The sequence below is a fragment of the Opisthocomus hoazin genome, chromosome 3, assembly GCF_030867145.1.
Source record: "Opisthocomus hoazin isolate bOpiHoa1 chromosome 3, bOpiHoa1.hap1, whole genome shotgun sequence".
Taxonomy (NCBI): Eukaryota; Metazoa; Chordata; class Aves; order Opisthocomiformes; family Opisthocomidae; genus Opisthocomus; species Opisthocomus hoazin.
Genome location: NC_134416.1, coordinates 96,873,644 through 96,889,512, shown reverse-complemented (window position 1 = coordinate 96,889,512; position 15,869 = coordinate 96,873,644). Strand labels below are relative to the sequence as shown.

At 39.1% G+C, this 15,869-nt stretch overlaps 1 protein-coding gene across 2 annotated transcripts in view; it reads right to left on the bottom strand.

Moving 5' to 3' along the window:
• The window catches only part of TRIO (trio Rho guanine nucleotide exchange factor), a 254,705-nt gene that overhangs the window by 90,658 nt on the left and 148,178 nt on the right, over positions 1-15,869 (bottom strand). For both annotated transcript variants that reach the window (XM_075417109.1, XM_075417110.1), the window contains exons 20-28: positions 12,902-13,017; positions 9,577-9,699; positions 7,160-7,354; positions 6,934-7,049; positions 6,315-6,381; positions 5,429-5,538; positions 4,329-4,398; positions 3,775-3,864; positions 1,780-1,872 (exon numbers count right to left, since the gene is read on the bottom strand). In XM_075417109.1, coding sequence (XP_075273224.1) covers positions 1,780-1,872; positions 3,775-3,864; positions 4,329-4,398; positions 5,429-5,538; positions 6,315-6,381; positions 6,934-7,049; positions 7,160-7,354; positions 9,577-9,699; positions 12,902-13,017 — 980 coding nt within the window. The remainder of the gene's footprint in view (positions 1-1,779; positions 1,873-3,774; positions 3,865-4,328; positions 4,399-5,428; positions 5,539-6,314; positions 6,382-6,933; positions 7,050-7,159; positions 7,355-9,576; positions 9,700-12,901; positions 13,018-15,869) is intronic.

Sequence of the window (15,869 nt, the reverse complement as noted above, 5' to 3'; positions counted from 1 at the left end):
CTCTCTGCTCCACTGCATCAAAGACTTGCTCTATACTACTGCTGATAAGAGGATTTATATTGTTTCATTTCAAGTATTCAATGAATTATTCTATTCTGTGTTCACACAGTTAAAAGCATCCTACAAGACAAAACTTCTGAATACAAACAAGCATTAACTAATGGACAGAAGTCAGAGAATGGAAAACGTTGTAGTAGAATTTAGGGTGATGCAGTTCACTGCCCATTCAACATCTCACAGATGTTAACATAACAGTACCTGAGCCGATATTCAAATTTCCTCACATCCTTTGAGCATTTGAACAGTATCAAGATAAAATGTAGCTTACGTAACCAAAAGGGCATATTACGTTCCTTCCATTATTCAAAAGGTTCACTTAATTCATTCCCTCAGGTTAAATTCCCCTTCCCTTTGTAAAGAGAAAGCCAAGTGATTCCTACTCTTATTATCCTTACACTATTTTTATTTAACTGCCAATACCACCATCACAGCAACACACTCAAACATCACACTTAAATTTTGCACGGCAACTCCACAGAAAAGTGCGTGTGCCTAAATATCCTCCAGGAGGCACAGAATATGAGCAGCTTCCATGACATTTGGAAAAATAAACATAACTTCTAGAACTGTAAAATGTTTCAGCTGTCATTTAAGTTTTGGGCTCTCCATCCTTCCATGTTTTACATCGCTCTTCTCATAGGGGAAAAAAACAAAACAAAATAAATATAAAACCCAGTAACCACCAAATAAATCCATTTTACTATGTAGCAAAGACATCTGGCTCTGCAAATACTGGTGAAACTGACCTATCCCATCACTTCAATAATGCAAGCGGCTAAGGCATAGTCAGATTTAAAAAAATAATTGTTGGAATCAATACCCCAAAATTTCTGCAACAGCACAGCCTAGAGTATTTCTGTAAGGTATAACTTTATCAAGTTGCATCTTTTTGCAAGGGGAGAACAGACAATATGGTTCAGTTAAAAATGACAGACTTGTTTCCATCCAACTTGACCTAAAATACCCTGCAATGTTTTTCAGAGATTTTAAAAACAATCATCCACAGCAGTTCTCAAGGAGACAGGGGAGACACAGATCAGTTACAGTGCTTTTCTAGGCAGCTATTACAAAACAAGCAATGCCACCTAACAGAGACCGGCACAGTTCAAGAACTCTGCTGCTCAGTCAAGAAGACTTCTGTCCACTGAGTGAAAGTTCTAACTACAGGTTTCCAAAAGTTTTGTTTATTTTAACACCTACTATTTACTTGACATTTCCAGGCAACATTACAAGTAACAACTGTTTGTGCAACAGCTCTACAGGTACTCAGTGTGTGTTGTATACACATATGTATTTATATATTTTACAGATATTTTGTATTATGCTATATATATAAATTTATGTCTTTTACAGTACTTAATATCATAAATATAGCTAATGGCTTGCCAAAATTTGTGCAGAAACTGCTACAAAAATGCGCCTGTCTATATGGCCATGAATTACTCTTTTTTTTTTTTTTTTAAAACTGGAAATGCAAATTATATTTTCTAAGTAAACATTAGTAGAGAGGTATCTTTTTTGATTTACAGGAATCTGGACAAAATGTTGCTTATTTATGCCTTCTTTAATTTTCAGTGATCTCCTCAAAAAATATTGCAGCAGTATTTGAGGCTGCCCAGCATGCTTTAGTCTCAGAGTGCAGAGTAAAAAGACTTCAGCAAGAGCTTTGCCTTCTTAAGAACAGCAGAATCAGATTAAAAACTCTGAATTAATACTGACCTTTAAAAGAAGCTGATATTTTGTTATCCTTTGGACAGGTTTGATAAGGTAAGAGGAGATAGAGTTGGCCAGTCCATGTCGTTGTTGTATCTCCTACATGAAAAGCACAAGCACTTCAGGACTGTGAGCACCAACACTCAGACACAGACTGCCTTGAGGGCTATGCAATCATATACAGTAGCTACAAATACTATTTTATAGCAAGGAGAAATAAAAAACCCACAGAATGACAAGATATTCCAGCCACAGCAAATGGGTATGTTGTGCATCTGCCTGCTCACTTTGTACAAACAAAACATCATTACCTCCAGGGGTACCTGTGAAGTGTTTCAACAAACCTAGATACAAATAGTAACGATTAGGGATATCAAACATACAGCAATGTCTTTTTTTTTTTTTTTTAATTAAAATAAGTATTTCTTTTTGTTACTCGCAAGAGAGAAAAGAAAACAACCTTCAGTGTTCCGGGGAAGAGGCAGGACTGTCACAGGAAGGCTGAGGTCGAGGTTTCTTTTCTCAGCATCCCCTGCCAGTCTCACGGTGCATCGCCTCAGACAGCCTCTTCCCCCACACGGGGGAGCGCGCAGTAACATTTTCCAACTAAAGGAAAGCGGTTACCAAACACTTCAAAATAATACGGCCACTAAAAAAAAAAGAATGGCCTCCACAAAGCTACAGCAGGAAAACAGAATTAGACGATAATTAGATGGGATAACTACAGGTTTCAAGTACTGATCAGGGTTGAACTTCACGGCCAGTGTTTACTATTTATCACAGTATCAGATATATTTTAATCATGCAATTCCAAACTGCAAGATATGCACCGCAGCTACGTGCTTTTTAACCACCACCACAGTATCAGAAATTCTCAAGAAGGATATACACGACATTTTCATGTGGTCCGGTGGTGGACAATGGAAACTCTTCAAGTTACCCATGCACAGAATTAGGTCTTCACACTTCTATCCCACTTCAGGTGGATTAGGCGATGGAGAGCTCTGGATACACCGGTTAACACAGCGGGATCAAAGGAGGTGGTGGCAAGAACATATCTCTAAAATTATTTTATCAGAGCCCTTTGCTATTGTTTTAAAATACTATTTACTGAATTTTATTTGAATTTTTTTTGGTCATATTTGCCTGATTTCCTGTATCTCATCTACTCTTCTTCAAGCACTGAAAACTTAGGAGGCTTCACAGAAAGGCTTTACCTTAGAATGTTTAGAATCTCCATCTCCTCAGTCACAGACTTTTGAAATTAACCCCAAGAGCTCCAGGGATTTTTTTTGTTTGTTGGTTTTTTATTATGTCCTTCCCTCTACTTCTACAACAATTCTAAAAAACATTTGTGGTGTCACTACACAGCTAGCGGCTCAGCACAGTGCAGAAGAAAAGAAAAAGGGGTACAGAGTCATCTGTAAACACACCTTCAACCAAAACTCATTCAGTGTGGCCAAAGTTCCTTCTTAAAACCTCTAACAGCTGCTGCATTTTGGTCCTTTCTTAAGCGGAATATTACACGCAGACAAAGTAACCACGGGACTGAACAAGCAAGGTGGTTGGTTTAGCAGCTCTGAGCAATGGCAGTCAACTGAATTACCACTGCCCACAACTACAATTTAAAGGTGCTCCAAAAATTTAACAAAAATTTCCATCTTTATTACATACAATGCAAACTAGGCACATCAAAATGCTAAGATTTTCAGAATGCGCTTGTGAGAGCTGAAGATTCGTGTCCCAGTTGTTGCTGTGAGAACCTGCTTCCAGTTCTGAACTGCTCTGATATATGACAGTGACTTTTTACATTTGACAGCTTCATGAGACCAACTGAGAAACCATGTGGATAATAGGATTGATTTGCTTAAACTGACTCTAAATTGCAGTGTTACTACTAGGAAACTTCCATTTTCTTAAGAAATTAGGCACTCTGCACAACTGCAAGTGCGTGATTCAAACCACAAAGGCACACTTCTAAGATGGACACAAAGTACTTACATCAAAGTATGTTCCTGCATGTTCTAGTATCAGCTGAGTAGAATCTGGCTTATTTTTACAGTAAGTAACGTACATTTGGAATTTGTCTGCCTGCAGAACAAAATGCAAATTTACACAGGTTATCAGAGAGCATCATTTCTGTCGCAAAATTTTTTTTACACAGTTATCAAAGAGCCTATCTTCTCTCTGAAGAAACTGAATGATACCAAATTATTTTCCCATTTAAACTGGCAGCGTAAGACTGAAAACAATAGCAACGTATGCAAAAGTAGATTATTCAGAGCTGAGACAAAGATACCAAACCAAACCTGAACACAGGCTTAGGCAACCTGCATAAACTTCAAGAGCAGCTAAGCATTGGCATCTGACAGCAGTGCCTGAATCTCCCTCCCCACTCCCCCACCCCAGTTAAAGATACATACATTTTTACTCAAATTTGAAGAAAGAGGGGCTTTAACAAATTAAAAAGGGACCCGAGAGTAAGAATCCATCCCTTCATCCTTCATGCTTCTTATCTCCCTTGTTACTTCTAAACATAAGACTGATTTCATTACCCAAGTAACGAAGCAGTGTCCAACATCTTCTGGTAACTGTTCATATTTTTCCAGTTCCTTGAGGAATATACTATGGGTAGAAAAGTAACAAATAGTACAAGGCACATGAAACATGTTCATTAGAGCAGCTGATATTGATCTATTGTCTGCGAACAAAGGCTGCTAGAAAACTTGCTGTAATTCATACCAACATCATGAGTTAAAGAAATATGTAATAGCAGAACTAATGTAAAATGTAACTGAATACAAATTCTGGTGTGAAGATCAGAAATTGACCCAGCAGACATGCAATTAACGTGTAAGAGTATACAAAAATTTAATAACTGCTGTTGTTCTCCATCAAGAAGGTTTCCTACTGCTTCAGTTTCAAGAAAGTTTAGCTTTCATCTCAAGAGAAAAAGGAGGTGACTTGCTTTTTGGATGTTCAACACAAAGCATACAAAGGACTCTAAAATCAGGTTTTGGAATATGCTAGGTATATTTTACTATTTTACTACTTAACATAACCCAATACAAACACCATTGAATTAATAAAGAGGGAAGATTCAGAGCAAGACTTCTGTACACAGATCTGCCTAGGAACAATTCCACTCAGAAGAAACGTAGTGGACGAGCCTCTTTCATGCTCCGTACTCCAGTAAATGTAACAACGATGGGGCATCTCCACAGAGGCTTCGAAGAGCCAAAAAAGGGTGGGGAGCCCTACTCTTTCCCACTAGCAGTTGCACTTGGAAATCAGGAATGAGGGTTCTGAAGGAACGACAGTCTTAAACTGATGTTTGTGCTATATCCATATTCTGTTGAGTTCAGTGGTTTCCACCTCTTTAGAATGACTAGAAAACTTACAGCAAATTTTTAACGTATCCAAATAATTTCTTAAAAGTTGAAAGATGTCTGAGACTGAAGCAGACAGTTTCTAATGGTGTACTGACCTGGCTGCAAAAAGCAACAACTGAAACAATTTAGCAATGCGAGAAGAAATCCTTTAGATTTTTTTTTTTAAAAAGTGTCCATTATTCATATGCTATTTTCATTAGGAAATCCCTCAGGTCATCATTTGCATTTAGCAGTAATATGGAAATAGAAGATAAGTCACTCACTTATTGTGGAACTCATAGATTTCCTGCATGTTTCCAAAGATAATGTGTTCTTTGTTTACAATACCAGGTGGGATCTCCTCCACTCCACTTGTCATTTCCCATAGATATGTCTGCCCAGAACAAAAAAGATGCATGAAAAGTCATGATGCACTCTGAACAGAAGCACACAGCTATCTGTAAACATGCCTTCCAGGAAAGAAACTGGCGAAAGATCATGCAGCATCATCTCCTCCAATTGTGACAGCACCTGTTGTGTCAAATATACGTTGTGTTTTTTGACAGTAAAATCCAAGTTCTAAATCTGACAATTCAACATAGTCCCTGAGACTTCATAATTTAAAATGCACAGTGCTCTTGACAACCTCTAATGCCTCAGGATATTCCTTATCAAGGTCATGTCTGCAGTCTTGAAGTTGATGCTTTGTGCAACAGCTAACTCTGAACATTACTTGCTTCAGCGTAACAATTACCGGGCACTTTTCCACGGAATCACTCTGAATTTCTATTCAAACAGTCAGCTAGTAGCAGAACATGTGATACAGACAATAAGAGAATTAACACAAGCTCTTCTCTACTGCTAGCAAAGCAAATAAAGTAAACCCCTCCTTTTTCCCTCCCCTCTCTAGAACAAAAAACCCCCCACGTTTGCAAACTGGGAAAACAGCCAATGCTGAAACTCAGTACTGACAAAAGCAAAACATATAGGATGAACTCCAAAGTGGCTGCTATCAGATATAATTCTAAGTTTCTTATTAATAGCAGAAAAGTACTTAATTTGGTCCTATGATAGCAAACCAATCATGGTTGGCTGCTAAACCAGAAATAAACAGAAAGCACCAGACTGAGCCATGCCTTCAAAGATTAGTGGAAAAAAAAGAAAACTTACATCCATGCATTCCCGGAGGTCTCTTACGTAAGCCTTTTCCGTCTGAATTAGCTCAGCCATAATGAACCTTAGGTGACAACAGAAAGAATAATCAAATCTCAGTCTGTTAGATCATTACGAATGCACAATAACCAGAATACATCTTTCTCCTCATCAGCTTTTGCTTTTTCCACTGCTGAAAGGAAAATCTGAGAACTGAAATGTGGAGAGAGACAACAGACGAAGGAAACACGAGAGGTAACATCCCCCCCATTAGTAACCACTGCAAAGAGAAATGGCGAAGGAGACGCAATTTTTGCTCATATGCTTTTCACTTGCTACAGTCATTTAATTGTTGTCCTCCCTCCTCCCCTTCCACATTTATTTCACATTATTTCTAAAAGGATAAAAAGCATGTTAAAAGAAGTCTAACACAGTTTTGAAAATTTAATATTCTGACATGCTAGCATTACCTGTGAGAACAAGCATGTGAATAAAAGGCAATAGGAACTATTGAGTAGTATCACTCTCTTTCTACCATTTATCCAATTTCTAAGCTAACAGACAAGCCAAGACAGTTGTTTCATTATCAGAATTGATTTATGCATTCTCATTGATTAAAAATAAATAAATTTATTACTCTTTCCTGCGGGCAGACTTTCGTTTTTCTTCATTAAGCTCATGAGCAGCATCGCGCAGTTTCACCTCTGACCCAGGGACACTGGCTGGGATTATATCCAGCTGCAAGCTTTTGCTCTTTATTAAAGAAAGGAAGAATTGATTAAGCAAGGAGACAGCAGAAAACGATAGGTAAATCGAATGAAACAAAGCTTGTTTGTCTGTCATCACACTCAAATTTCTCTTACCGATTTATTGGAATCCGAGGAAATACCCAGAGCTTTCTCTAAAGAGGTCCTGTATTTCTCCATGCGCAGGGAAAAGTCTCTGTACCTCTTATCCACTGCTGTGACACATTTTTTAATCTCTGTTGCATGAGCATGCCCTTTTTCACAAAAGCCATCAGCCAGCTGTATCAACAACTTCACCCTCTCTTTGGTTTGCTATGAAAACAGGAAAATATCAAACAGTTACTAGCTCTACCTGTCATGAAGGGGGTCATTTTGCTTAACCTGCTAACTGCAGTCGGAGAAGCCACCAAAGGAGCTAGCTTCCTCCTCTCTCTTCTCAGAGCTCCTTTAAACAGTTACCTTTTTCTTAATGAAAATAGCACAAGATGAATATAGGTATAATTGGTTGTTATTATTACATGACTAGAAGCAGGTTGTTTATTCTTCTTTCAAAAATGTGCTCCACATCTAACCCAGAGTTTAAATTCTGCTAGGCAAGCTTTTCAGAGCATGGGTATTCTTCTCACATCAATACAAAGAGGTTTTGATGGCAAAGAGGATATTTTGTTTGTTACCACTGAAGCACTGATATTGGACCTGGCCCACCATCTCAAAAATCTACCTCCTTTACACATCGCTGAAATGTTGAGATGGAGATAAGTCCTGTTATACGCCTTACACTTTAATGCATTAAGACTGCATTCTTTAGATCTTTTTTATACTCCGTTTTGTTGCCACACAGTTGTTTGAAAGTGCTTTTCCCAATTAATGAGCTGCCTAAAACTATGCACTTTCTTTCATGTAAATCACAAATCATCCACAATGTATGCATTTATATCTCCACCTCTCTCTCTCTGATACCACGTCAGAGTAAAGCACACTGTCAGGGCCCTTGGTAACAGAGTTCAGCGAAACAGTCAATAAAAACTTGACTTTTTTATGTCAGCTGGAAAAATCAATGGTGCTTGTCCCCTCCTTTTTTTTTAAATTCTTTTTGTTTCCTAATGCTAGTGGTCCCCTCATCCAAGCATTTCTTTTCACTATGGCATTAGCAAGGGCTAACACATCCTCCCAACAGGTAGCAAAGAGCCAAGGGAGTGGCACTAACAACATCCTTTCAAAAGGGGCACCCACGTCATCCGCTGACGGACTGAGGAAACAAGCGGGGCAGCGGTGCTCTGCATGCTGGAAGGGATCCAGCAGAACAGAGGCTGGAGCAAAACTCAGAGGAAGAAAATCCAGGTTTGAAAGGCAAAAGTGATCTTTGTTCTTTCTGGATTCTCTTTTCTCCCTTCCCACTTGTCCCATGAGCACCTCGAAGACTCCTCTCTTCTGAAGTGGTCCTTCAGACAAATAAACAGTCGCTTACTTTCTTGGGCTCTATCGTTTCTCTGTGAAGACTGGAGAGCCAAGAGGTGGAAACAGGTGACAGTTTGAAAAGGTGACAAAGCAAAACAGAGAGAGACACAAGGCTACACAAGCTCAGGTACTTCAGTCACGCACTAGCTGCCTGTCTTTCACATGTGAAAACTGGTAAGCCTCACAAGTGACATCTGCATCTCTTTAAAGGCCTCCAGAGATGCAGAATAACATAATGCTCAAAAAGCTACAACAGAATCACAGAATACGTTAATAAAATGAGCAACCTAACCAGTAAAGCTTTAATTTTTCTGCTGTCTTCTAATTAAATCACGAGTGAATAATAATATGCCTTGTTGTACTTTATATCCTAAATGAACATGCAGTAATCCACAGACAGGAGGACAGAAAAGTGGAAATCGAACGCCCTGCAAGGTTTGTGGGTTTTTAAAACACATTTTAAAGCTGTCTCACTACGATTCTGTCATGAGAAATTGTCCTTGGTTTGGCTGGGATATGGCTAATGTTCACAAGAAGCCAGGAGGGAGGTATTTGATACCACATGCCGTCATGCTCGGTGCTGAGCGAGGGAGCTGGTCGGGGGGAGCAGAGTCGCTGCTGGGGAGAGCGCTGGGCATCGGGCGGTGAGAGAGTTGCTCTGTGTATTCCCTTGTTGTGCATATTATCTTTATCAGTATTCTTGTCACTGTTTGCTTCCTTTGCTGTTCTGTTCAACTGTCCTTATCCTGACCCACGAGTTTTGCCTTTTTCTTCCCATTCTCCTCCCACCCCAGCGCGTGGAGCGGTGACAGAGTGGCCGCATGGTTCTTTGCTGCTGGCCAGGGCTAAACCATGACAGAAACCAACAGTACACAGGGCTGATGGAGCTCCAGTAACAGCAATTATCTTCTGGCTATCTCTTGCTCTATTCTGTTCCCAGCAGAAATACAGAGACAAAGCCACTCCAAGTAAACAAATCTTGATGGACACATCTTTGGTTTTTTTTTTTTTTGTGGGAGGGGGGAATTTGGGTTGTTTTGCTTTTCTTAAATCTTACGTAATTTTATTTATTTTACCTTTGCTGTGATCTGAAATTCTTCATGTTCTTTCAACAGCTCTTGAGTGTGCTGGATACTAGAGCCAGTGGAAGTATGTGTGGATAAATAAAACTCTCCATTGTCATGAATCCATTCCAGAGCCTAAATAAAGCAATAACAAAGGAAAAATAAGAGAGAAGGTAACATACTTTTGCCAATAGAAACCACCTGTAATCAGTATTTCCCAAACACAGATTGGCCACAGGTAAATTTTACTCTATGTCACTTGCAGCAAACATCTAATACCTCTACAACATAAAACAATTTGGAACTCTAAGTAATTCACTTAGTCTATGAAGCAATGCTTAAAGAATTAAACAACTGACACATGAATCTGAACACTTCAGGGAAGTCTACTATGACAGGACTATAGTAGTCCACTGTTAAAAGGTTCTAACATTGTCTACAGTTTTGTTAGTATATGCCTCAATTGAGCAAAAATCACTTTTTTTGGTGCAGCACAGAACAGCTGTACTCTGAAAAACGCATTTTTCAACTTGTAAAAATGTACTTAAGACTGCCAAATGTGTAGGCTAACCTTCCAAGCACATAATATTCAACTATCATTTCACTCTTTTGTCAACATTTATTCCAGCCTCACAAAGTACGGTCTGTAGTTACCTGTACTCCTAGAAATTAAACCTGTAGCAGAGGAGGAATGGTGAGATGTATCAGTTAAAACAATTAATGTATGTATAGCTAGTAAAAGACAAGAACTAAGAACTGCAAGCTAAAATAGTGTCCCTTCCACATCCTGGCACCTCATCCTCTCACTACTACGAATCATGCTGATCCAGGTTATTATTTATGTTCTGCCCACACCAATATTTGCTGCCCTTTTAAGCATAACTCAGTGGCTGCGAGGAACCCTACTCTCTGGCTACCGGAAAAAAAAGAGTCCTCTCATGCTGCCACATAACAGTAAAAATAAAAAAATGCAACTGAAGACTGACATTATCAAGTTATTTTGCAGCTCTTAATATAAGCTACCACAGCAGTATGCAGAGACACACAGGCTTAGAAATTTCTTGGTTTTGACAAAGTCAGTATCAGACATTCAAACAGTTTAATACAGCTTGCTTAGAACTGTCTTGTCACTGTGTATCTTCTGTGTCTTCAGTAAATACATACAGCACTAGACAAAAATTTAATACTGCAAAAGTAGTGGATCGCTAGCAGGTCCTCATTCTTCCTTTTATCTATCATAATTTCTATTTGTCCTTTTATCTATCCACATTACCAAGAAAAGTTTTATCTTAGTGGACAGTAGATATGCATTTTTCAAGAGCATAACCTTACGCTGAATCAGAAAAGGCATCTTCTGTATTATAATTCCACCAACAATTTAAGCTCATCAAGGCTGTGACTGAACAGCTATGATTCTCTCCCTTCCACTTAGGAGCTGCTTTTGCCTCTTGGCACAAAAACTACAGTCAGTAAAAAGCCTTCAAAATTCAACACTGGATGTAAATGCTAGGATGCCATGTACCTAGTTACATACTAGTGCAGACAGAAACCAAATGAGATGGGCCTGTACTTTTCAAGTGCCGCTGATGGAACCAAATCAACAGCTCTTGGACTAGTGTCAAGAAAAGAGACATTTCAACCAACCACCTGTATGATGCCCCTTGTCATTCTAACGTTGGTCTTTGCAAGTGAAGACTGATACGGACAAGCAGCGTGGCTATCACTGATACTATAAACAACATTTATTTTGATACTTCCCGCTTTTAACTTTTTAAACCTCCACCTTTTTTTGGTGGGTTTATTACACAATGTTGGAATGAATGATAAACAAAAAAAACTTCCCCAAATGTTGCTCTTTCATAACCATTTGGCAGCTCTCTAGAGCCAGAAGATGACAAAGTTCATCTCGATATTAATTGCTAATTTAGACCAGCTCTTGTTTCATGGGAGGATCAGGACCATATGGTGAAGACACATATCACCGCTGTACAAGAACTAGAGAAATCAATTTAGTGGCCAGGTGACCCCTTAACTCTGGGAACAATTTGAGAGTCTATCGTTCTCTTCACAAACTACTATGGTACCTGCGCCATCACAGGGCATCAAGTTCTGAAAGCATAAAGAATGGGTTCTTCCAGCTGCCAAACATAAATCTAAATGAAAACATCAACTTCCCCGTTTTCTGGTTAATCTGTGGAGTCTATATATGGTTTGGTTTGCGATGACTGAAATGGTGATTGCTAAAAAATGCGATTTACAATGAAAATGCTGACAGATTTTTATCTCCAGTGCTTGACTGTTAGTCAGTAATCTCTACACAAAAGCAAGTAGGTCATATGCTTGGCAGAGGTTGGAATTAAGGTTATTCAAAAGTGGGGTGGGGGCAGGGAAGGGGTGGTGATGTTTTAAAGAGGTACTCGTCTTTAACTTCACTCCAAGATTTATCTTGCATTACTTTCTTCATGAAATTGTGAGACAGATTTTTTTAAATCTTTCAAGAGATCAAAACAGACCACTAGTGTTTAAGCTTCTGTCTACGCTGGCTGTCAGAAATAAAAAAATTAGGTTTTTTGAGTCCTTTAAAGTAGATCTAACAATATCTCATACTACAGGCGTTGTGTCCTTTTCTGTAGAACAGGAACAAAGAGCTTCCTTTCTTTGTCCTATATGCAGTTAAAAAAAAAAGTAAAAAACTTCGCAGATTATTACAGTTACTGGTTCTGCCTTGGAATTCCCTACTTATTTTTATGGCTTGTGTTTTGATCAGTGAAAAGGACTTCTTTTGTATGGTAGATACTTAATAATTCTTTCCAAGCTGATCAATTCAACAAAATTGAAAGAGGTGGATCTACCATGCAAGAAATCACGAAACCAAGTAGATGCAGAATTGAAAAAGCTTTCCAAAGTAATTCAGTTGTTATTGTTTAATGAGTTATCCAACTTGCCAGTTTTCTAGATCTGCCAATCAACTTAATTAGACATTTTTTTCCCCCCAGCATCTGAGAAAAATGTTTCTGCCTGTTATTTCCCCAGTCAAATTAGGTGTGTGTGTAAAAGTTAACAAGCATAACAATTTGTCAAACACAAGCTTGCAGAAATGAGTCTTGCCAGTACCAGATCAAGCTGGCAGAAGGAAAACACTACCTCTAAGTTACAGCAGTAAAGACACTCTTGTATTAAAGGAAAAGCAAATAATTTCACTTATTTTCTATTTTAAACATTGCTCTTTCAGACATTTCAAATATTGAAGTCAATGGTAAATTTGTTATTGTGGGACAAGTCAACGTATGTCAAACCTTGATCACACGGAAGAGGATTTTTATATAAAAACCCTCACCTGTTTGGCACTTCTTTCAAACACCACATACTGCTGGCACTGATCAAGACGTCTTTTACGCATGGTCCAATAATGCAGCACACGGTTCTCCCTCTGGAAGAGTTCATTCAAGATATCTGAAGAAAAGAAAATAGTTTCAGTGGAAGGAATGAAAATCAGTTTTGAAATATCACACTCCCTCAGTACTATAGCACTATATTCTACTCTATTGTAGAATTTACAATACACTTACTCTTTCTGTTCCTCTGTTTTGCATTTTTTCCTGATATTCATGAAACAAGATGTTCCTTTTTCATTGCTATTCACAGAAATGTTGGTTAAAGAAACTGGGGATGCAATTAAAACTTACTACTGACACCTTTTTCCTCTCAAGTATTTTTCACACGGGGACTGCCACTGCTCGTAACAAAGTTGAAAACGTAGTCTGATAAACATGTTTTTTTGGTTTCTTCAGAAAGAACAACCATGCACAAGTGATCGCAACACGCTTAACATCTCATATTAATCATAATAATTAAAAACCCTTTGCTGAATATACCAGTCTCCTACAAAATATTCTAATAATTTAATACATATGGGCAAATACATAACCTTAGGTCACTACACAAACAAATGCAACAAATAGATATTAAATGTACAGAAACCCAAGTGATAAAAAATACACCAAATTGCCGAATTTGTAGTTCCCCTTCAAAAATAAAAACAACCTCAAAACAAACAGCAGTATAACTAAGTTGACTTGCTCAAATATGTATGTTCATTGAGCCTTGAGAGAATTTCCAGGTAAATACATAATCAGCTCCACAACTTATTATTACATTCCTGAGTATCAGAAACTGTCTGCCATCGAGAAGCCAACATCCATATTCCACCATTAACCTGCAATTCCAGATTCCTGGCTTATAAATTCTTCCTGGACGGCAAAGACCTTGTACTCACAATATGCAGAAAACTTTAACTGAACTATGCTTCTTTAAATAATACTACTCATTGGGGTTTTTTTCTTCAAAGAAAGAAATCCTAGCAGTTCCTTGCGAAGCCCAGTTTACCCGCTGCTTCTTCCAGAGCAGCAGCCCTACCAGACTTTGCAGCTACTGCAAACCCAGATGGGAAGCTGAAATACACGGAAACAGGGAAACCCAGCACCTCTGCCACGTAGTTCTGTCGGAAATGTAAAAAACCCAAGGGGAAGCCTACCAGAAGCAGAAGAGACCACCAAAAAAGGCTCTTTCTTACAATAACGTTTTACTTGCTTTTCTACTTATACCCATAACTGGCTGTTGTCCATAGTTATGCATGGAGGCTCTCAGGTGCCAGGCCTTGTCATGCCTCTGCAGTCCCCTGCCCCACTGTGCAGGTCCACCGTGCCTTACATCCCCAACGCTAACAACTCCAAGAAATAGTCGGACAGAGGAACTCAAATAAAGGGAGCCTGAGGCGAAAAGCATTGCTGTCTATCAGTGATCTGGGACCAATTATAACCACTCCTCACGGCCTCCCTAAGGATTATGAAACCTGTCTGCACTGCTGCCCACACCCTCCTGCTTGGGAGCACCGTATTCCCACTTGCCACAGAGCGCTGAGATCACCCAGGACTTGCTTTTGCTTGGTACGTGGTCACTGCAGCCAAGGCTTTCCTCCTGCTGGGCAGGCTACCCTCAAATATGCCTTCACTGATCTGTCCCTTCGCCAAGCCATGAGCTGATCTGCTATGAGCCTCACCTGCTTTCTCAGTTTTATTTCTGCCTTATGCTACCCCCAAAACACTTATAGAATATACGCCAGATTTTGGGAGGGGACGGACACTGTCATTATGCAATGCAATACACCCAACTGGATACCATATAAAAAAAGACATCTTGATAGTGACGCAAGCGAAGTAGTTCTGACAAAGAGCAAGCAAGGTCAATTTAGCTAATTGGAACAGCATTTGTTCTGCCAGGACATGATACAGATGGCAAGCCAGTAAGAGACATTTGGCTGGGCACCCTTTGCGTTACCGGCATTAATTTCTTGGACTGACAAGGAAAACATATTCTATAAAATACTCAAAGGAAGATACAGAACATCAACATTTAATACTAGGTTTGGATGAGCAGCTCTATTGCAAGCCTTCTGAACTATAGTCCCTGTTGTTGTTCTTATTTTCTTGGATTCTAACATTTGTTAGGATTGGTTCCAACACTTATTTGCTTATTCTCCAGGGTCTATCAGGCTTGGAGAGCTTTCAGCTGTCCCTATGCATCCCGCACTCTACCAACCTATTCAAAAATATAAGCACCACTACACAAGTCCCTGCGCTGACTGTTTAGTTGCAGCCTGCGCAGCAGAGACAGAGGTAACAAAGCAGCACATGAAACGAGCAGCACAAGCAAAGGTGAAGACGAGCAGCAGAAGCAAAGATGAAGACGCTCTGTTTCTGAGCTTCCAGCAACTGTCACCAACTGAATCCATCCGCCACGGCACAATTTCAGGCCACAACTCCTTCTTAAAATTCAGTTTTGGCACAGTGTCCAATACAGTATTTGGATACTCTTAACTGCAGGTCAAGGAAATTATTTACACTGGTATGAAGAGACAGAAGGGCATCTCTCAAGAGTTCAGTACCATTATGATTGCTGTTACCCATGAAGCATGTGCTTAGCGAAACTTTGCCTAGATTAAGACATAACTTTTCTAGATATCATAATCTGCAGCTGGGAATAAGGATCAAGTATGCCACTGAACGAGGTTTTCAAAAAACTTCGGCAGTTCTGCAGAAACTAAAGGTTTACTCAAGTTTTTTTGATGTGTTCATTTATATACTATATACTGATCACAGTGTAATGCTGTTTCAAACGTACACCTGACTATGAGTGTGTAAGTGTCCAGCAGAACACATGCAACCTATATTTGACCAAAATGAAATACACATTATTTTTTTTCCTCTGTCTATTTAGAAATAGATGAAAAGAGATTTTTTTTTTCT